Source organism: Hemicordylus capensis, chromosome 5 (assembly GCF_027244095.1).
Source record: "Hemicordylus capensis ecotype Gifberg chromosome 5, rHemCap1.1.pri, whole genome shotgun sequence".
Taxonomy (NCBI): domain Eukaryota; kingdom Metazoa; phylum Chordata; class Lepidosauria; order Squamata; family Cordylidae; genus Hemicordylus; species Hemicordylus capensis.
In genome coordinates, this window is record NC_069661.1 from 216,927,455 (window position 1) to 216,950,688 (window position 23,234).

The 23,234-nt window shown below is 41.6% G+C and overlaps 1 protein-coding gene and 1 pseudogene across 2 annotated transcripts in view; one reads left to right on the plus strand and one right to left on the minus strand.

Moving 5' to 3' along the window:
- Window positions 1–15,176, plus strand: part of CBX7 (chromobox 7) — a 33,987-nt gene extending 18,811 nt beyond the window's left edge. For both annotated transcript variants that reach the window (XM_053253449.1, XM_053253448.1), the window contains one exon: window positions 39–15,176. In XM_053253449.1, the coding sequence (XP_053109424.1) occupies window positions 39–196 (158 nt within the window). In that variant the 3' untranslated portion in view covers window positions 197–15,176. The remainder of the gene's footprint in view (window positions 1–38) is intronic.
- Window positions 5,323–7,297, minus strand: LOC128327442 (uncharacterized; annotated as a pseudogene).
- Window positions 15,177–23,234: the final 8,058 nt, after the last annotated feature.

Here is a 23,234-nt window from a genome sequence, read left to right on the forward strand (position 1 = left end):
CTCTCACATGCTCTTATCTTTCCCTCCTCTTCCAACAGTGGGCTCAGACACAGCAGAAGGCAACCTTTCCTGGAGCCCCGCCCAGCCCCCAAACGAAGTGACAGTGACGGATATCACAGCAAACTCCATTACTGTGACTTTCAGAGAAGCACAAATGGCAGAGGGCTTCTTCCGAGACAGGAGCATCCAGTTCTGAAACTCCATTTTTATTTTATGGTTTTTCTCCTCTTATTTTTTTCCCTTTTTGTTTTGATTGTGTGTGCGTGTGTGTGTGTGTGTTTTGTTTTCCCCTCCTGCGTTCCTAATCAGATATTTATAGGGCAGGCGATTTCAGTATATCCTTTAACAAACAAAATCCGAAAAATTTCCTTCACAATGTTTACAGAGGATTTTGATTTTATTTTGACTGTTGATGTCTTGGTAACTCTTTTTTTTTTTTTTTTTTTAAACCTGCTCCTCTTTCAAATACGCAAAAACAAGAAAAGGCAATGTGGGGGTGCCTGTTTTTTCTTTCCTCATTTGTTACAATAGATATATATAGGTAGGTAGATAGATATATATATAGAAAGAGAGTATATAGATATTTTGTCTGTTATTGCTTTGTCTGTCTAGGAAATGGAAGCTTTTTTCACTGGCAAAGCTTTTTATTCACAGTGCAGTGTGGAAGAGTGTCTGCTCCTTTGGGGCAATTCCAAGGGTAACAGAATCAGGCATGTTATCACTTTTTCAGTGACTGTAGCCATCTATTGAACAACAACAATAAATAAGCAAATTTTCAAGTTGATATTTTATCTACCTACCTACCTACCAACCAGCTGGCCAGAGAACATCTACTATAAGGCCATATTTTTAATAACACCTTAAAAATACAATAGTGTCTAAATTGTATAAAACACATCAGTAATGGAATCAGCATTTTTGGACATCCTTTCTGATTCCGTTATGAATGTATCTTGCATGTTTTGGACACTAACTATAATATTTTAAGGGTTTGGTAAAATATGGCCCTGTAGTAGTAGGAGTTCTCTTGCCAGTATGTGTATAATATCAACTTGAAAACTTGCTTACTGTAGAGTCATTGAAAAAGTGATTCCATTACCCTTGCAATTGTGCTTTTATCAATGATGACATATCTGCAACTTGAAGGAAGTTGGGAGGAGAGGCAGTAGCAGGGAAATGGCTAAATATCTCTGTTCTTCCATGTCTCACAGTGGATTATCCCTGGTCGATCTGATTCCCAAGTTTGCTTTCTTCCCAGCAACAACTGTGAAAGGCAGCAGACCGCCACACCACACACCCTGCTTTGGGTGACAGATTCCTGACTGATACTTCCTTCCTGATCTGTACTTTATGAGATGTGGCCTATAGGTGTTCCCAGTGCTTCCACAAATGCAAAATTTTGGGGACATTACATATACAGTTGGGACGGTGGTTTGCATGTTAGTGTTATCCAGGTGGGGGGAGGCCTGCATTGGTGCTTCCCCTGCTTGTGCATTTCTAAAAGCAGCAGTGCAAGAAACTGGCTTGCTATAACCATATTGACACACAAGAACTCCAGGTTACCATTGCTCATCTCTTGATACAGATATTTTCAAATCCTGTACCTAGGAAACCAGAGACTTCTTGGAAAATTAAGAGTTTCCTCAGTATCTATCATTACCAACCTACCCTTGTAATGGACAGCTACAAAAGTATTTTGGTGTGTCCTAGGGAATGTGCTGGGTTTGCCTGGTGAGGCTTAGCAGACCTGAATGAATATAGAGTGCAACTTGGAACCAACGGTAGGCAATCTTGACTCTCTACAACTCCCATAGATTATGGGAGTTGTAGTTCAGCACTGGAGAGCCAAGCCTGCCTACCCCTGCCGTGCCCTAGAGTGTCTCCCAGAATCTTTCGCAATACCCAGGAATTGCCTGGCAGACACAGCAGGCAATTGGATATAGACTGGGTCCCCAGTGGGTAGGGGGACTGGTGTAGACTATGTTTGTTCCGTCTAAACCCATTGGATTTGTATACCTTGACTAAGGATGGAATTGCCAGTCTTCTTGGACATCTTTTCCAATTGTCAGTGTGATGATGCCAAGGTGTGCACAATGACCAAGAGGTTTTTGGAAATCGCCTTGGTTGGGAATCTTTCTGTTTTCTGTTGATATTTGCTAGGCTCAGGATGAATAGGAGATGATGCATGAAACTCTGTCATTGTTCAAGATTATGGGAACTTTGCCATTGACTTTCATTAAGTCTTCATTGTCTCAAAACTGGCTCCATACATCTGTGAGAAAGCCATGGGTGTGGGTGGGAAGTAGGGCATGCATGGCTTTCTTAAGAAATTGGTAGTGGTTGACTTGTTGACTGGTAGTTCTAGCTGGTCTTGGGGTAGTGAGTATGAATTGTCTCCTATGCTAAGCAGGTTTTGCCTTGGTTTGCATTTGGATGGGTTGCATGTGAGCATTCTCCTTAGGGGGTGGGGCCATAGCTCAGTAGAGGTTCAGTCCCTGGCATCTCCAGGCAGGCCTGGAAAAGGCTCCTGCCTGATTCCCTGGAGAGCTGTACTGAGCTCTCTAGCTCAGTACTGAGCTAGCTGGACCAATGATCTGACTCTGTATAAGGCAGTTTCCTGTGTAGCTGATCTATGAATAGGTGGCCTACTTCTTGCCCTGCCTGATCAAAATAAGGAGTTAGAAATATTGGCAGAAAAGGGTTGGGTTGGAAGATGTATATGGGACTTGTAAACCACTTCTGCTTCTAATTCAGTCTTGAAGGAATGAGCTTCACTTGATGTTATCCCTTTCAAGCCTTTGTTACTCTTGTATTACTTCCTGTACCAAGTGAGGGTGTCTTTCTGTGATGATCTCCAAACCTTTGCCAGGGAGAAGCTGCTTGCAGTTCCCTAGAGCCTTGTCTTGCACTTCAATGCCTTGAAATTTGTGCTGGACTTCCTTGTAATTTTTTTTTTTAAGGAATTGTATCATTGCACTGTATAGTTCTAGCATATGTTCTCGTATGTGTGGGGTGTGTGCTTATTTAAACAAATGAAAACTCCAGAAAATATCTTCCTATGGAATGAGAAGCTAGAAAGGAGGGCTGCAGTCCTAACCATATGTACTCGAGAATGCGTCCCACTGAAATTAATGGGTCTTTCTTGTGAGTAAACATGTTTAGAAATGGGGGCAGAAGGGGAAGAAAGAAACTGATGGGACACCGAATGTTGTGGTGCATCTCTGACTTCTTCCACTCTTCCTGACCTCATAATTCTTGTCTGCAAAAAATAATTTTTTGTGTGTTTGTTTCCCCCACCCCCTAGACTGTTCTTTCTGATACTATATTTGTCTGGAGATTTATAAAAGCTGCATTTTAAATCCTGTGGAGATTCTAACCTTAGTCTGTCTGCAATTCTCATGCTGCCAAATTTGGTTTCATGTCTGAAGGAAGACTACAGTATGATCGAAGGTGGTTGCCTACCAACTTGGATATGCTGTAAATCTCGAAGAGCATGTGGCTTTTCTCCTGCCACTTTTACAGAAAAAGAGATTTAAGATCTCTTAAAGGAGGGGTGCCTTAAAGGAGTAGTCCTCCTGCAGTTATTGGTCTGCAGCTCCTATCATCTCTGGTCACAATGTCCAGTCACTAAGGATGGTGGGAGTTGTCATCCAACATCTGCAGGAGGGCCCCAGTTTGAGACCTCTATCTTACAGGGAAAAGTTCTATTGTTGTGTGATAAGTGTAAATCCTAATATTTCAAGCATTTCACACTGGTGGGGCAGTGGGGAGGGAGAAAGGCTTCACATTCTGGTATAATCTGTCCATCAGGCTGCAGGATAGCGTGATATCCAGGTTATCTACGTGCCTCACTAGAAATGTTTAACTTTCCAGACGAGGCTGGCGGTGCAAGAGCTTGACTGAGTCCTGAGCTCTGTTCATGAAAATGTTTGTGAAATGGGAGATTAGACTGCCTCTTTCTCCGAGAGTGGGAGAAAATGGCAATCCCCTCCCCCATATTGGCTTGGATCCAAAGAACAGTGAGGAGAAGGAGGGAAAGACTTAGTGCCGTTTTACAAAGGCTTGCACAAGTGCTAAAGGAAGACTTCTCACAGTGCAGAACCACAGTATATGGGGGGCTGTTCACCATGGACAAGAAGTGTGAATTAGAAGATGCAAGCTATAGCGAACACATGCTTGGGAACTGCTAGGTTTGTGTGTGTGTTTTAAGAGCTTGTGTGAATTGTTGCTCAAGACAGAACTTGTGCATGTAGGATGCAGTTTTCACTTTTCTCATGCAACACTTTTCTGCTAAGCTGGAAATGATGCTTCAGTGCACAAAATAGGTTTTCTGTTAGCAAGAGGGCACCTCTGGATCCACGCTTCTGTATATATAGGCTTGGATCCTATCCCCCCCTACACACACACACACATGTGTGTATATGTGTGTGTGTGTATATGTGTGTGTGTGTGGAGAGAGAGAGAGAGCATTGGATTCTGATCCTCAAAGAGCTGGAATGGCAAAAGCCCTTGTGCTTCACTAGAGCTCTGGCCAGTTCCGGTAAATAAATGATATCTCTTTCAAAAGTGCCAGGTATTCATCACCAACCGTGAAGTCTAGTAGACCAGAGGTTCCCAGAGGTACTTGAAGGGCTCCCAGGCAGGGAGCACTCTGGCCCCTCCAGCCTGCCTATGTTGCAGCCACTGTTCCCTCGAAGACGTGTGCGTGCTTAAAAAATTTTGGATATCGGCTCAGTTCATTTTAGATCCTGCTCAGGTTGAATTAGGAAGGCCCCACTCTGAATGCATGTGCGCCCACACTGCCTTGATACTGCCACCCAGAACAAAACTCATTCTGCATAGAGATGAAAAAAATTAGAAGGACCACTGGTTGCAGCTGCACAATTTGAGGTGCAGCTCACTATTTGTGAGGACTATAGATGAGTCCTCACTCATCTGAGGACTGCTGGTTTGATGTCAACATCTCCTCAGTGATGTGTCCACTACCGAAAGGGACGGAGGAGGGTAAAGACCCTCCTCTGCTCCTAATTGTCTGGCTGCATAGTAAACCTCAGGGTCTCCCCCCCCCCCACTCCCCCATCCTGACTGACAGGCTTCAAAAATTAGCTTTGGGCACTTCCATTGAAATTAATAGTACAAGAAAACTTGTCCCATTCATGAGTAGCTTAGTCTGGATCTAAGCCAGTGACTGTAGAGCAGGGCCGGTGCCAGACTATTTTGCGCCCTAGTTAAGGCTAAGTTCTTGCACCCCCCTCCAAAAAAAAATTTAAACTTCGATTTTCAAAAACAGATGTTTTGTAGAAAAAATGAAAAGCACAAAACTTGAAACTGTTAAATGTATTTTAAATTGCAAGAATAGGTAATACATCAATTTTTGATTATCTTTCTCAAATACAAAAGAAAATATTTTGGCGCACAAATCATTTTGAATTAGAAGGGCATTCGGTAGAGCGCATACCTCCACCAAGGGCAACACAACTTTCAACACCACATCAGAATCTCACTTTGCATGCCTTTTCCTTTGCAAATTTTGTCATCAATTCAATCAGATTAAGTGCTGATGCCTGTTCATGTTCAATTGATATAGTTGCCAAGCCAACTAGTCTCTTTTGCGACATTGTTGAGCGTATGTAAGTTTTTATAAGTTTGAGCTTTGAGAAACTACATTCACCACTTGCCACTGATACTGGAAGTGTGAGAAGGATCCTTAGAGCAACGGAGACATTAGGTACATTATCCAGGAGTTTTTGTTGTAGTATGAAGAGAAGTACTCCTTGTGGAGGCATAGACTTTGGAAGTCTTCGAGCTTTTGCTATAAGTTCACAACACAGATCTTCAGCATCAATATCTGTGTTTCCATTATACATCAATGATTTTTCCAAATTCTTGCAGGCCTCAAGTACATCTTCAGTAGATTTTTTTTCTTTATAATGTATATATCATACAGGAAGCCAAATAGGGAATTATATTGTTGTAGCTGTTGGAATCTCTCTTCAACAGATTGTATGGTCATGTCTAAGACATTATAGTAGAAACCTACTTTGAATTTCTGCTTTGGATCTTGTGGTGCCTCTTCTTAGGCCTCATACTCAAACTGCCATTTCTTTCTCCTTTTTCTAACTTGTTCTGTCTCAGGTAGTATCTCTAGTTCCTTTGCAATCTCAGTAGCATCTGTCAAAACTTGTTGAAAACCCTCATCACATCTGCAGCCCACAAGGTAATTCTTAGTCACTTGCAATTGGCTTGTAGCTGAATTTAAATAGGCTTCCTTATTTTGTAGTAGCTTGCTTGTAAGATTGACTTCAAAAAGTATGTTGTACCATGCAATAAGGGATACCACAAACTTGAACTTACAAATTGCATCAGCAAGGGCTGTAGCTTCAATTCGGGAAGTATTTCCAGATGAACCTTTTGTCCTTTTGTCATCAAAGATCTCTATTAAAGCATCACATATATTACCAAGATGATATCTCAGTGGCTTCAAAGCATCGATCCGACTCTCACATCTTGTTTCACTCAATGGCTTAACAGTTATGCCTAAGTCTGATATATGGCTAGTTAGAATTTGCCAATGCTGAGTCGATGCAGATAAATAATTATAGATCTGTTGAACCAAACTGAAGAAACTAGTTGCTTCCAGACAACACTTAGCAGTATCATTGACTACCAAGTTTAGAGTGTGCATTGCAGGGCACAAAAAAGGCACATGGGTATATGTCCAGGACTTTCTTTTGTACGCTGTCTTCTTTCCCTTTCATGTTACTCCCATTATCATAACCTTGACCACGCAGATTCTCAGTTGGTAATCTCATTTGCTCAAGCTGTCCAAGAAGAGTTTCTGTCATAAAGGCACCTGTAGTCTCCTTTAGTGAAACAAACCCCAAGAAATGTTCTCTTATGATAACTTCAGGCATTGATATCTCATTATCTGATGGTTTGATTACATCAACGAAACGTACAATCATTGTCATTTGCTCAATATGACTAATATCAGGTGTGCAGTCCAGAATAATTGAGTAGTATTTGGCTGAGTTTGTATGTGTTAAAATTTGCTGCTTTATAGCACCTGCCAGAAACTGTATAAGCTCATTTTGGATATCTTTTTCTAGGTACAGTAGTGAACCATTGTTTCTTGATTCTTAACTCTGCACAAATGTTCATTCATGATAGGATCAAAAAGGGCTAGATATTCTACAAACTTAAAAAAATTTCCATTGCTAGCACTGTACAAGTTTTCATTGTACCATGGAATGACAAGTTTTGCATGCCAAGAACTCTGACCAAAGCAATCAACCATTCCAAGATTTGTTGTCAGTATTGTTGTTCTTGCCTAATTTTCTGCTGGTTAATATCATCAATTGTTTTTCTTTTAGATAAGCGCAATTAAAGTTCACGCCATGCCTGATAGTTTTCTAAATGGTCAGTATTCCTCTCATGCGAAGAAAGAATTGCTCCAATGTTCTTCCAGTCTTTTGAACCTGTTTCTTGTAGGGATGATACACCATTTTTTTGGCTGTACAACTTACAGCAAAAACAAAAAAAACGCATCTTTTGAGGTTGAATATATCAACCATTGACGGCACACTTCTTCACCATTTGCTAGTCTCCTCCTGTGGTGTATAGGAGAAAATCTTCTGTTTTTTTAGTCTTTGGGGAAATCATGTGATACAACCTGCTATGGTTCATGTTGTATTATAAGCTGTTGCAAATTATCACTGTAATTTAAGTCAGGCACAATACCATCTTCTTTTGCAGACTTTGCAGTACTTTCACTTTTCTTGACATCCTTTTTTCCCCTGTGTGTTTTCCAGAAATATCTCCAACTTGTGAAACTTTGTCTTAGATTTTATCATTTGTAGTAGGAGCACCACATTCAGCTCCCCCAGTGCTACTTTCAACAAGAGTACAGTCATATTCTTGTTCTTGATTTGCTTTCTGTGTACGAAGGTATTTCAAGAAGAACCCCTCTTGCTTTGCTTGCTCCTTAGCTTTTTCTGCCTTTCGTTTGCAGTACTGAGCTCCAGAAGGTCATTTTCTATCAGCCATAGCTCACTAGAAAAATGAAATAAAAAATATGAGATCACTGTGATACAAACTGAATTAAGTTTAACAGTATTGTTAGTGTTGAAAACAATGAACTGGTTTTTCCCCTCATATTTCTACTCATTATTCTGGTTTCTCACACTCTTAACACATTGACACTCCACACTCTGTGCCCCTCTGAGGTCTGCGCCCTAGGCAGCTGCCTAGTTGGCCTAATTTATTTATTATTTATTTATTAGATTTATATACCGCCCTTCCAAAATGGCTCAGAGCGGTTCACAACAACATGTACTACTAATAGTAGCACCGGTCCTGTGTAGCAGCCTGTCTTATAACTGTTTAAATTGCACACACTTAATACTTCTATGGAGTCCCTGAGCTGAAGATTTGTGACAGAAGTGGGGTGTGTGTGTCTAAGAGGCTGGGGGAATCTTCAGTATACTATAGTGGGTGTTGAATATCAGCAGTGCATAGACAACTAGTTGTCGGCATCTCAGTCATCCACTATAGCTGTACCTCCTAAAGTAACTTGTTATACAGCAGTTGGCAGGTTGCAGTGTCTTTGAAAGGCTTGTCTGTACTGTGAAATGCTTCACATTTTTATTCCTGCAGATCAAGTTGAAAAGTTTGACTCTTGGCCAGCTCCATGTATAAATCCTGATCCACAAAGGGCTGGGCCACATTATATTACTAGGTTCCCAAGTGCTCTAAAGATTTTCATTGTGAAACTTCTCATACAACTTAAACTCACTGCAGCTGTGATTTCCAGTATACTCGTTGTGTTTTAATTGGCTATGCAAAGGGAAAGTCTTGGCCAGTCTTTCTCAGATGTTTCTACATCTGACTAAATTATAACACACAACAGAAACCTTCAGAAAGAAGCAGGCTTTGTTCTGCACCTGATTTTTGTTGTGCTTCTGTTTCTTCCTCTCTGCATCTCTACACTACAAACTTGTGTTGATTTTATGCTCATTTTTCTACACTAACTCAACCAAATAATCCTGGAAATTGGATATTAGTAGGGGAGAGTAACAATTCTTACTAGGCCATCTTGCAGAACTATAGTTCTCTGTGGAGGGGAAAAACTGTAATTAAATCAATTAAAATCTGTGATTTAGATGTTTTGTCCTTCTCTTCCCAGGCCAATATCCAAAACATTACTTCTGTTTTTAATAAGAATTTCTTCCCCCTGTAGATATAGAAAGAATCCCTAGGAGTTAATGAGGGAGTCTTTCTGCCTCAGATGTTTTGTTGTCCTTGAAAATTGCTTTGTTTCTGGTTGCTATTATTTGTTCTGACATGAAAGGTTTTCTAGCAATTTTTCTTTGTGTCAATGAAGAGCTAGTATTTTGCCAGCTGATTAAAAAATCTTATAGTTTTGTGAGGCTGGAATCTTTTGGAAATAAGAGGAATAGATGTGGCAGGAAAACAATGTTTGCCTCTTAAAATTCAGGCTGTGATCCCAAGCCATATGCATAAAAGTGAGTCATACCAAAATGTATGTAACATACTTTCCAATTATATGTTGAGAATCGGGCTGTTAGCTTTGGAAAGGAATGCTGTTTTTTAAAAAAAAATAGTTTGAAGTCGTACCATCTTCTGTAGAGTTATTGGTGAAGTGATTTTATAATGCAAGTTGATTATTGTTGCAATTGGGTTAATCTTACTAGTGAAAAGGTGTGGTGTGTTGAATTCCCCCCACACATTCAAAATTGGTCAGGGATAAACTGTTTAAATTGGAGTGCCCCTAGAGTTTCCAGAAGCAAAGCTTTTATTTCTGGTGTGATACCCAATTCCAAAGCACCATGTGGGTTGGTTGGTCTGGCAATTCTGCTGAAGAAGATCATTCAACATTCTTTTTCTTGCGCTCTTTGTTGGGATGGACATTGCAAAGCAAATGTTAATTAGCTAAAATAGTCAAATACTTTGAAAAGAAAAATAAGTCCATCTGCTAAAATCATGTACATGTCAGCATTGAAATCTTAAATGGAACATTCACCTAGGGCAGCTGTAGTACATGGTTACAATATTCAGTTTGAATGGATTTGTTAAAGTATGTGTGTGCGTGCGCATAGTCTGATAAAATAAAATTGGCAAAGTAACAGAGCTTTAATTAGGCCAGTTTCTTTCTAGAGAAGCACCAAATGTGCTAGATTGTGTTTTACCAGTTTCAGACTTATGATTTCATCCATCACTTGTTGGTTCCCTGGAGGTATATTCCTAGCATCTTCTCATTGGTTGCTAAAATTCTCAGTTCTGTTATTGAGGATATCACTTTAATCTGGGCATTAATATCCAACATGATTTTATTTTATCATCCTCAACAAGCAAACATATGTGTCGACAAAAATCTTGACAGAGTAATATGAGACTATTTACATTTTACACTAGGGGTCCCCAGAAGTTGTTGGACTACAACTCCCATCATCCCCAGCCAAATGGCCAAAGGCCACAGTTGAAATCCAGAAACAACTGGGGACTCAAGGTTAGGCAGCTCTACACTGGGGAGTCTGCCACATGGGCAGGAGGCCCAAGAATATGCTCCCTCAAACAATATTACGCTGCTACATTTTTAAAAGGCTTTTATCGAGGTGGGTTATGTTGAATATAGCTTGACTACCCTTGTAAAATTTGTCCATGTGCCAAACTACTTGAAGTTAGGGTTTCTACCTTTCCCCCGCTTGTCCCGACACTGTACCTGTGCCTCTTAACAGCTATATGATGGGGAAGAAGTTTAGCAGGCACAGCTCTCCATCACTGTATCTTTATGCTGGGAAGAGTTGATCTGTTGAATTTCTGTGTATTGCACAGCTATTATAAAAAGAAGCTTTGCCGGGGGGCGGGGGGGAAGGAAGGTGCAGTATAAGGAGTACTCATGAAAACAGGAGAATGCTTTAATAACAAACATATATACAGTAATGCTAGTTGGTATAAGAAATAGGAATATGAAAACAACCAAATACATAAGAATTGAAACACGATGAAACAATGATTAAGGAGTTGAGAAAAATAATGCAGAAAATATTCACAGAACGAATATAAGACAACAAGTCGTGCTTGTAAGTGGGCGGGGGTGTGTGTGTGTGTGGAAGGCAGGCGGCAACTTTAGGTGCAGCCAGTCCTAGAGGTTTTATCTCACAGGGTTTTTTGTGTTTGTTTTGTGAAGCTGTTGTGATGCTTCATCCCTTGCAGAAATGCCTTACTATGCATGTGGAGTCCATGATTGCCATGGCTCTGTATATGTTTTGTTTTTAAGGGGGGGGGAACTCACGTTTTTCCAGTTTTTAACATGGCAGGGTATTTATTGTAAAAACCTAATATACAGATTGCAAAAATACATTATAGTAACCTAAGCTTCTTATAAATAGTGTATGAGGGTCATATTCAATTTGCTTTTTAAAGCATCTGAAGATTCTGGTGACTGAAAGTTTAAAAAAAAAAAGTGGGTCTGTAGCACCAAACTTGCTGGGTTATTTTAGAGCAGGGGTTCTCAGTGTTGGGTCCCCAGATGTTTTTGTACTTCAGCTCCCATAATCCCCAGCCCCAGTGGCCTTTGGTTGGGGATTATGGGAATTGAAGTCCAGTAACATCTGGGGACCCGGCATTAAGAATCCCTGCTTTAGAGAACATCATCCTGATCCTAAAATACATTATGTGACCGGAAGTTCCAAGCCTTTATACATGCTGGTTGTGTGAGCTGGCCTTTGCCTTTGAATTGCCGGACTGCTGGCTTTGGTACTTGGGCTTATTCCCAAGTAATGTGTCTAGGATTGCAATCTTAGTCTGTTCTTTTCAGCTACAAATAGTACTCTTGATAAAGTTAACTTTCAGTGAGGCAAGGATTTCTTGATGGGTGTCAGGAATCGGGTAGCATTGGTAAACATGGAATTGCTAAGAGAAGACTTTCCTCAGTAAGTGTGGGGGTCAGTGAGGACAGGATCCAGTTGAGTTTTCCTTTCTAAATTGCTGTGTACAATTTAAAATACAAAACGTTTCCCACACAGCAGATACCTGTCAAGATGGCAGTATACTAGTCTAGGGGTTCCCAACCTTGGATCCCCAGATGTGGTTGGACTAAAATTCCATCTTCCTCCCCCACAAGGTAAGGCGTTGGCCAGTATCGGTGGGGATGATGGGCCAACCACATCTGGGGATCCAAGGTTAGGAGCTCCTGGAAGTTAATGGATGTAATATGGTTTTGCAAAGCTGTTATGGTATATGTGGCATTAAATCTGCCAGCTTAACACATTTTGATCATATAAAAAGTGCTCATGGGACAGTAAATTGGAAGTACAAAAGTGTAATAGGATTAGATGATGGTTGGTCTTGTTCTCCATTTTTAGTAACTTCCTGGCTACACTGTTCAAGGGTGGAGTGCATTGCTTCAGGGAAGTATGGCATTGTCATGTGGGTCTCATTTCAAATCTGTGACCCCTTCAGGCAAATGTGACTCATTGATAACGTTTATACCAAAGTAATTAGTTCAAAACAAATCATCTTTGCAATCCATTATGTAACGATTATTAAGCTAGACTAAATTGAAATTGCACCGTTACTTCTAGTGTTGGTTTTTTTTTCCTGCCCCTCGCATCACCCAGTAACTGTTAGTTTTGGCATGGAACTGTACATCTTTTTGGCATGTGATCAGACAGTGGCGTGGAGAAGGAGGAGGAGCGTGTAGACCTGGGGCCACATTTCAAGTTAATGTGACTAGTGTGTATAAAATGCTATGTGTGTATAGCATGCTCAAGTGACCTGCATTGGAGCAAATGTGGAATCATTCATGTTCTGTTTTTGAGTAGTGTTCATAGGAATGTTGGCTTTAAGCTATATTTGGTGATGGTAGAGATGTTGGTGGGTGCATGAAAATTATGAAGCACTGGGGATGTAGTCCTACAGTCTGAAAGTGAGGTGCCACCCGCGACAGCCTAAGCTGGATAAACTATGTGCAGTCTGCAATTAGGTATTCTCCATGGAAGAGCTGTCTTGACAATTGTTTGTTCATAGGAAAGGTCACTTTTCACCCCTCTGGCCACTTTGAAGAGTTGACAACTATGTAACACAAAGTCTCAGTGCTTTTCTGATGTGGTTGCACGTTCAACGAAAATGGTTGAGTGGAGCAAAAAAGAAAAAAGCTGCATGCATGGAAGCTTGCTTGGTGGTAGAGCTGTGCTGATTTGCACAAGTTGGTTTAGCATCTATACAGAAATAGGGAGATGAGATAAAAATAAGGGTCAGGTTTCAACAATCAGAAACTTCCTTTGACAAGATTGTTTTGCTCATTTTCTCTTTCCCTAGCTTTCTGAAAGTGTAAAAAGTGTAGGAAAATGCAGTGTATAATTTCTTTTTATTTCTTTTTTTTAAAAAAATTGGTTTTGCAAACAAAAATAAGCATAGTCCAATACTGAAAGAGATTTTAAGTTGGGCTTTTCAGAATCAGATTTGAAAAGGTCCTAGAAAATGAGGAAATATGTACCTTTAAAACCTCTTATGGGTGTCAGTTTGCTAGCTGAGGAAGGAGTAGTGTCCTGGTGTGAAGCTTCTAAACTCAGGGTAGGCAACCTTGGCACACCATCTGTTGCTGAACTGTACCTCCCATCATGGCTGGGGATGATGGGAGTTGTAGTTCAGTAATAGCTAGAATGCCAAGGTTGCCTACCTCTGTGTAGACCAACAGAACTGGTAGGGGAAAGGAGGATAAAATGGGGCCTTTGGATGAGGAAGAGGGAAATGTAGTGCTAGCACCAAGGTTCATATGAATAAACAATATTATCTGCCTTTCTCCCTTTAAAATAAATTAATGATTTTGGCCAAAGTGCTCCATAAGGCTTTGTTGACACTGGTGCAGGATGATTTATTCCTGTGACAAAACCTAGCCAGTTTTAAAGAGGCGTGGTGATGATAAGGACAAACCAGCAATGACACAATGACCAGCATTGACACAGCTCCAGACCAATACCGCATTCATACCAGTGGTTGCCCATGTCTGCTGCACAAATTACAAATTTCACCTTGCCTTTCTCATCAAGACCAACAGCACAGAAAGCTCACAGTTCTAGGGCAAGGCGAGCACTGTCCTCTCGGAAATTAGTACAGTTCCAAACTCCTCTTGAGGTGCCCAGAATGCTTTTCAGATAATGCCAATAACTTGTTTCTGGCCTTGAGCAAGTTGGTCAAAATGCAGCATTGTGGATTTCTTCCATTTTTAAAAATAAAAATATATACCAATATCTATATATTTAATGCGTCTTTCTCAGAGTACACTTTTCCCCCTTGACAAATTGCACTTTAATAGCTTATTAGGGGTGTGGGGCTAATTCAGGCTCTTGGGTGGGATATAAGCTATGCAGCAGATATTTCTCAATAACTGCTGTATTCTTTAACTGGTTACTTTTTTGTGTTGGGGTAGGGCTCTCCTATAAGCAGAAAAATACCATGGAATTACAGATTTGTTCTTAAATAATCAGAATGGGGCATTACAACTGTCTGAAGTGTAGAAGACAGCTTATTTTAGTGCCAAGTACCTGTCGCCCGAGGAGTCCAGTCCCTGTTTAATGGAATTGGAGCTGTGTTCTCCATTCCTGTCGTTTTGCACTGCTTGGTCTCTCAATACACTGTTCTGGATTCTTGTTCTCTTTGGGGGTGGAGGTGAGCAGAGTAGATGTGAGTAGAAGAGGGAAACAGACCTGAAGTGTGTTGCTTAAAAAAAAACCAATCCCCTCCTTATTGGCGGAATATCTGAATTGGTACCTTCTTGACAAGGTGCCCTGAGTCGTCTTTGCACATGAAAAGCTTCCTTTGCACAGAATGAGCTTCTCAGTTTTTTCTTTCTTTTGTACAGACTAACTGAATGTATTGGGGGAGGGAGGGGCGGAGGGAACAAATTCCAAACGAAGTTTCAAAATAATAATAATAATGTTTTAATGCCTTTTTGTGAGTGAGTGCTGCAAACGGAGATTGTAATAAAAATGAGAAGGCCAGAGCAAGTTCTAATTGACACAATGTGCGGCTTTATTTTTGTACTGATACTGGTTAAGAGACTGTACAGCATCTATTTATTTAGATGATTTATGTGGTAAATGTTGCAAACAAGATTATAAAAGAATATTAAATGAAAACTGACATTTAACTAACGTCCTGTTTCTGTGTCTTCATTGTTGTCCTCTGCCTGCCTTGTTTCTTAAAACATTTTATGTGTGGGGGGTGGGGGTTGTGCACACACATGCACATTTCACTGTGCTGAGAAATGATACACAGCCAGTGTGATGCAGTGACCAGAGTGCTGGTTTAAGGGTATGAGAAACCCACATTCTAATCCCCACTCATCCATGAAGCTCAAGGTTTTCTAACCCAAATGACTTCATGGGGTAGTTGTGAAGATTAAAATGCTTCTCTGAGCTTCATGAAGGAAGGGTAGGTTAAAAGTTAAATAAATGCATTCTAATTTAATATGCTGCCAGCTCTAGCATTGCAACTGCAAAAGATAACTGCCATGGTTTTTTTGGAAGGTGGATGGTTTCCGACTTATTCTGGACAGACCTGGCGTTACAGAAGAGCAAAGTGAGAGTCTGTGGGAGGTTGGCACTGCTCCCCACGGTCAAAGAGGTGGCAGGGCAGCTGGAAGGAGAAACAGCTAATAGAATTCTGACTTCCCTTCCCCTGTAACAATGCGCTGACCTGCCAACTTTACTTTCCTCTATTCCCCACCACCGGAATAGCAACCTCACAGTCAGTAGACACACCCCCTGTCTCCCCATCCCCAGACAAATCAAGACAAATCTGGAACACTCAGGATCTGAAAACAACAGAAGCCAAAAAATATCACCAGGCCCTTGCCCTCATTACCCCGCAAAGGAGTGACCCCCCCCCGGTTTTGCCCCGCCGGTGGTGGGCTCACCGCCACGGGGCAGCAGTCCTTTTAGAAGCCCAGAAAGATGGCTAATCTGAGCAACTGACCCTCAGGAACTGCTGATTCACCCCCTCTGGCCCCAATCCCACACAGACGCACCTGCAGGGCAGCCCCAGCTCCACACGCTAGGGGGCACACAGGTTGGCAAGCTGACAACAGCAGACAGCAACCCCACAGGCTCTCACCTGGGCAGCCACTGTCTCTGGGAAGCAGATGTTAGAGCCTCCTCCTCTCTACATGGCTTCTGGCAACTGAGGCTCCTATTTCCCTCCTCATATCCTCCTATTTCCACTTTTCAGGAGTTAAGTTGGAGTTTCATTTAGGAGCATAGCATGTTACAAACACTCATTTCAATAGTCTTCAACTAAATGCAGAGGATGCAGGAAGGATAAGGAAACTTGAGTGGATCAATTAGTCTTGGATCATTGAGAGACGGGCCATAGCTCAGTAGTAAAGCATTGTTTTGCATATGGAAGGTTCCCGATTCAATCCCTAGCATCTCCAGGTAGGTCTAGGAAAGATAGGCCAGAGCTGACATCTCCAGGTAGGCTTGTTTCCAAGGTAGGCACCTTGGAAAGCTGCTGCCAATAGATGTATTAATGGTCTGACTCCACCCAGGACTGTATTGAGGGTGGAGGGAAAGTATGTCCCACACCATCCTACCCAGATTGTGGCTAGCAGATAATTGCCTCCCCTTTTTTCCTAGCTCTGATTTTTGCCAGTGCAACTGTTTTTTGGGGAGTTGCAGGGGAGTAATGGCAGGTTAGAGGGCACGCCCTCAACTCCTGTCTGTGGCTTCCAGCGGCATCTGGTGGGCCACTGTGCAAAACAGGATGCTGGACTAGATGGCCTTGGGCCTGATCCAGCAGGGCTGTTCTCATGTTTCTTATGAGTGTGCACAGGGCTTGGAGCCTGCCTAGATACTCCTTAGCCTGAATTTGGTCATGAGAACCAGCTGTATGTGTTTTTCCAAGTTCTTTGATGGCCTCATGATCTAATCATGAGGCCATCTTAAAATCAGAGTCGTCTTTTTGGAGTAAATACAGATATAACCTTTTTTCTTTTTTCTTTTTAAGGGGTTTGTCTTAAATTCTGAGCTGTCTTCTATTCAGGTAAATATGGTACTTTTAGCCAGTTCTATGCCTCTGTGAAGATTTTGGCATAGTGAAACTGCTTGTGAAACGGGAGGGGAGGCTTAAAGTGTTCAAGTGTCATGTCTGAAATCCCATTGAGTGCAGTGAGCCCTGGAGAGGATGAGAATTGTCTTCTGGATTGTGGCCTGGTTTCCAAAGCTGTCAGCAGGATAGGAGAGCAACTCAACAGATTTTGAGTGGTTTAAATCTACCCTTCAGACTAGCTGTCTGGATTCTAACCTTCTGGCCTAATACATGCAATATTATTGTATCATGGGGGTTGGGTTGTAGCTCAGGGGTGGAGCATCTGCAAGCTTCCAGTGTTCCTCAACAATACGGAAAGGCAAGATGGCCACCATTTGGCTAATTCCGGACTAAGCAGACTTCTAGATGTTATTCAAAATGGCTATAAAAGGCACACATCATGTTTATGGAAAGGAACACCAAGTTAGTATTCAAACTTCATGGGAGTGATCGATGACCAATTTAGTGTCTGAATTAAATTGCATTTGTGCTGCAGCTGACTTATAGACTATTCTGATGTCTGCTGCACAGTTAAGAACCAGCTTGAAGTTTTGCATAAGAAGAAGCCCTGCTAACATTATTTGAATGAAGTGACAGTATAGAAGAAATAGCCTGTCTAAAGGGGTAGGTGTCTTTACAAGAGGCATTGGAATACTGTATAATGAAGTGGGTAGCTTGCCAAGCAGTGCTGCAGGAGTTACGAGGCAGTCAGAGGAGTATGATTGTGGCTGAGATAATGAGCTTGAGCAGCAGCAGTTGTCAGGGCAAGAGACTAGAGAGTTTTTTTGGAGGGAGGAGTTAACTAGATTCACAGGAACATAGGAAGCTGCCTTAGACTGAGTCTGACCATTGGTCCATCCAGCTCAATATTGTTTACACTCACTGGCAGCAGCTTCTCCATGGTTTCAAGCAGATGTCTGTCCCAGCTCTACCTGAAGATGCCAGGAATTGAACCTGGGGCCTTCTGCATGCAAAGCAGATGCTCTCTACTAATGTGCTACCCTATACCACCCTGAGATTTGAAGGTAGGAGGAAATAAATACATTCAAATGAAGAACTGTGCCACTTAATCCACAAATGGATTCAGCTTTTCCAGGATCAATGTAGTTTCTCCTCTTCTACACTTCCTGTTGTTTAAGAAGCAATCTAACTTTGTAACTTAAGACCATTTTTAATGTTGCTTTTCTACACATACATCTTAAGAACAATGTCTTAACATCACATTATGTGATGAACAACATCACATTAGGCTTGGTCTATACACAGACAGTAGAATGATGTGGTTGTGGATTGCATCACTGCAGGCATTGGATGTGATCAATGGCAACCCAAGACCTCCATGTGCCTGAAGCAGGTTGCCAAAGGCTGCTCACATGCACCTCCTCCCCTGCCAAATGCCAACTCACTCTTGTATGTCCATCCATAGTTGCTTCTGCTGCCACCTGCTTTTCAATAGCCACCACTCTTGCACAATACTCTTCCATCTCTTCCCTTGAACACTGCTGGTCTGGTTATGAAAAGGGGGAGAAAGTGAATGAGGGAGAGTCTACTCATTCTTAGATGTAGAGTCTATAGAGCATCTCCAGTAGTCTCCTGCCCTATCTTCACTTCCTCGTCTATTTGCTCCCCCTTTTCACAACCAGCCTAGCAGTGTGCAAGGGAGGTGACAAAGGAAGTGGACGGGATGGCATGCATCATAATGAGGTAGGCAGTGGTGGCTGCCACTGTAAGAGAGAGAGAGAGAGAGAGAGAACACTGAATTGGAGGCAGCTGGGAGTATCTTGTTGCCCCACCGGATTTTCAATTATCTGCCACTGGAGGCAACTGCTTCATATTGCCTCATCTTCCAACACCCCTAGATGCATTGTTGGATTGCTACAAAAAAGCAAAATGCTTTTAAAGGAAGAGTCCTGTAAATGGAGAAAACATGAAAGAGCACAAATTCTGATAAACCAAATGTAAGTCAATAAGCAGACAAGGGGGGGGTGTGTGGAATACACCAAGGAGCATATTTCTAGAAACATCTCAGTAAACAATTAAAAAAACACCTCATTTCAACTATATATGAATCAAGGAAGCTGCCACAGGGGCCTGTGAAGTAAGCTCTGTGCAAGTGTTTCAGGTAGCGGAGAACAGTAAGCCTCCGGTAGGAGAACAGTAGTGGAGTGCTTTCATGCTGCATTCTTCTTGCCTTTTATGTGGACTTGGTTCACCCGAAGCCACCACATACTTATTTTGTGATGCCTATACATAACAGTGAGCAGATAACTTGCCTTCACTTTATAGACACATTAGATGTTGGGAAGTTCAGCCAATGATTGGAGGAGACAACTGTATGGTCTGAAACTCTGGGGCATAGGGATTGGATAGAACGAGTGGCATAAATGTAACCAAACATTTAATTCTCTAAAACTAGAAATCAGCCCCTCCCCCATATATGTACCTGGGTCATGTGAATATTGGCCATTAACAAGGAGCTGATCTCCCTGTTTTCTCTTCTTGTGCTTTTGCAAATTCAGGGGAGGAAGATCATGCATGATAAGATTTTGTTTGGTAAAAAACATTTCTTAATGAAGTGTGAGGGATAAGAACTGCTGTTGGAAAAAGAGGGTCAATTGCATTTATAGAAGTTATAATAAATGTTAAGAAAAATCCTTGATGATATACTGTACCAGACCTAAATAACTAGAGAAGTGTTCAATTGAGGCTTCAGAGTTATGGAACACCCTTCTCACCCTGCCCATGGCTGGCTTTGAGACCTTTTCTAAATGCACATCTTGGCAATAGGTTCAACATTAGAGCTGTTCCTGACGACTAGGCTAGGAGATGCCTCATACCCTAGTTTGGGAGTTGCATACACCCCCAAATTAGGATAGGGTTAAGGTTGTTCAGCTTTCACATTAGGATAGGAGGCATCTCCAACCCTAGCAATCATCATGAGAACAGTCCTATTCATATCTTTAAAATGGTTGTGTAACAAGTAATGTTGCTGAAATCTGTCCCTGGACCGTAAGCCCACCAGCCAAGAACTGTGTCACCCAGTTCTGAATTATTTTATTTATTTATTTATTTGACTTATTTTTATACTGCCCAAAACTTACATCTCTGGGCAGTTCACAACAAAAAAACCCAGAAAAGTTAAAACATTAAAACAAATAAAGGACAACAAAAATTAAAACATTGGTTAAAATAAATGACAGCAAAAAGTTAAAACAATTCAACAATTTAAAATTTTAAAACAATGTTAAAACTAGGCTTGAGCCCAAAATGTTTTGGAGGCCATTATAAAGGCCTCCAAAACGTTTCCACTCCGGTGGCCATTTTGGCACTTCGGTGCCGGCAGGGGTAGTTCTTTAAGGGTGGGGGAGGGTGCACTCACCCCCTGGCCACATTTCCCCCACCAGCGTTCCGTTATTTTCAAGCCCCTCAGGGTGGCAGCGTTCCTCCCTGCTGCCCTGTTATCCTCATGGCCCAGAAGTACTGGTTGCATGTGCGACTGTCATGTGCACGCCCATCTGCCGTGCACACACGCGCACGTGACGGGTGCACGTGCAATTGGTACTTCCAGCCGATGAGGACAACGGGGCAGCAGGGAGGAACGCTGCCGCCCCGAGGGGCTTGAAAATAACGGAGCGCCGATGGGGGAAATGCGGCGGGAGGGGTGAGTGCATCCTCCCCTGCCCTTAAAGAACAACCCTTGCCAGCGCCAAAGCAACTTTGGGCACATCCCTAGTTAAAACTCTTTAAACAGTATTTAGTTAAAAAGCCTGGGTGAACAGATGAGTCTTTCAAGATTTTTTTAAAGATTGTCAGAATTTTTAGAAACTGTCATTATCTGTGGTACCCAACATTGCAGTTGTTAAATCTGTATGGAAACGCCTTATTTGTCTCTCATTGCTCCCATGCAGACAAATATTCCAAAGGGTGAAAGTAAATCTGAAAGTCTTCATTCAGACTGATGCTTGCCATAGAATGTGAATACATTTCAGTAGAGCAGAACAGTGTTTCCCAAACTGCTTTTATCCTGAGCTACACTGTAATCTAAAATAAAAACAAAAATTGGGCCACACTGCCTCCACAACACAGAACACCTTTTTAAAACTGGCGACAGCAAAACAGCCACACGATGTTGTTCTATTATTTATTTTTGCTTCCTTCTTCCATCATACTATTAGGCTGGTTATTTTCTTTTTATTCTATATCCCACTTTTCCTCCCAAGGAGCCTAGAGTGGTGTACATAGTTATTTTTATCCTCCCAACAACCCTGTGTGGTAGGTCAGACTGAGAGAGAAGTGACTGGCCCAGAGTCACCCAGGGAGTTTCATGGCTGAATGGAGATATGAAGCCGGGGCTCCCCGTTAGTTCTAGTCCAGCACTCTAATCATTACACCATACTAGCTGGTACATAAGGGAGTGAGTCAGCTCCAAAACCAAGAAGTTAAAATTCCCTGTGTTTGGAGTTGACTCAGAGTGAATCAGTACAGTGGCACACTGATTGGGAAATGCTGAAATAGAAGACAGAATGCCTTTGACTGCACCCCCCCACCCACAGTTCCTTGATTCCAGTAAGGATAGGATCTTGCCATATGGATTGCTTTGCCCTTTCACTCACTCAAACTTCTTTCTTGAATATTGTTGTAAAGTTGAGGATGTGATAGACAGTAATAGGAAGTTGAACAGAAGAGCAACAAAAGACTTCTAGCTATTCCCCATCACGAAGATGTTGCAATTAAGAATTGTCCCATACTGCTATGTCTGCTAACAAGGTTGGTCAATACGTAATAATGAGCGGTAGTTATAAAGCAAATATTTAAAGCATCCGATTTCTCAGACTTGGCAGTATGTTATATGTGGATTTAAAGTGAATCCATTTTTTGGCTCTGGAGAAAAAATGGAAAAGCAGATGTACATATTTAATGTGTCATTATTCAAACATTTATTGAAGAAATTGCACGTTTGCCAAACTTGCAATTAATAAGCTCTGGTATTAATAACTTGGCTTTTAACTTGTCTTGTTTTATGAATTCATAATATGGTTATATGAGTAGTGAAGTGATCAAGCTATTTACTGTATTGCTTTTACACTGCCTTGGAAAGTATTTACTTGAAAAGCAGAACAGAAATCTCCCCCCCCACACACACACACAAAAGTAAGTGGCTGAATGTTGAAGTACAAGTTGTGGAAATTTAATTTGAAGCAGGGGGAATTAAGAGGAACCTGTAAGCTTACCAAAGATGTGACAGGTTGAAAATTGCAATTCAGTTTGCAGATTGCTTTTTCTTTTAAAACTAGTTGATGCTCTGTCAGTTTGACACATTTTTTACCCAGTTAGGTTATAAGCTTTCACAACATCTCCTGGTAACAAGTCTCAAGGGGGTGTGGTATGCCATATTGGTCCTGCAAAAGGGAACAGCAGAGGAAGCAGATAAAATAAATGCATTTCAGATAGATTGGTATGGAGCCCAAATTATGACTGTCTTTGGTCCAATCCCAGGGCCGCACAACTTTGGTCTTCCAGCTGCTGCTGGACTACAACTCCCATAATAGTAGGATACATAATAGTAGTACAACTCCCATAATGTAGTCCCATGCTGGACTACAACTCCTATAAGGAAACTTCTCCAAAATGAGGAGTATGGTGAAAAGAAAGCTGAAAGGGAAAATCAGGAGAGTCACTTCTCTCCAGAGTGCATGGAGTTTACTAAAAACCACAATACTAGAAGCCTAATTAGTTTATATACCCAAAAGGAGGAAAGGTACCACTAAGTCCAGGAGGATGCCAGCATGGCTAACGGGTACCGTCAAGGAAGCCATAAAAGGGAAGAAGACTTCCTTCTGAAATTGGAAGGCCTGTCCAAATGAAGAGAACAGAAAGGAACACAAACTGTGGCAAAAGTAATGCAAGGAGACAATAAGGGAGGCAAAAAGAGAGTTTGAGGAACATTTAGCCAAAAGTATCAAGGAGAATAACAAAAACTTCTTTAAATACATCAGAAGCAGGAAACCTGCCAGGGAGGCGGTTGGATCATTAGACAATGAGGGAGTGAAAGGGGGAGCCCTTTCACTCCAATGAGGGAGTGAAAGGGAGAGCCCCTGGTGGGGCAGTGGTAAAACTGCTGCCCT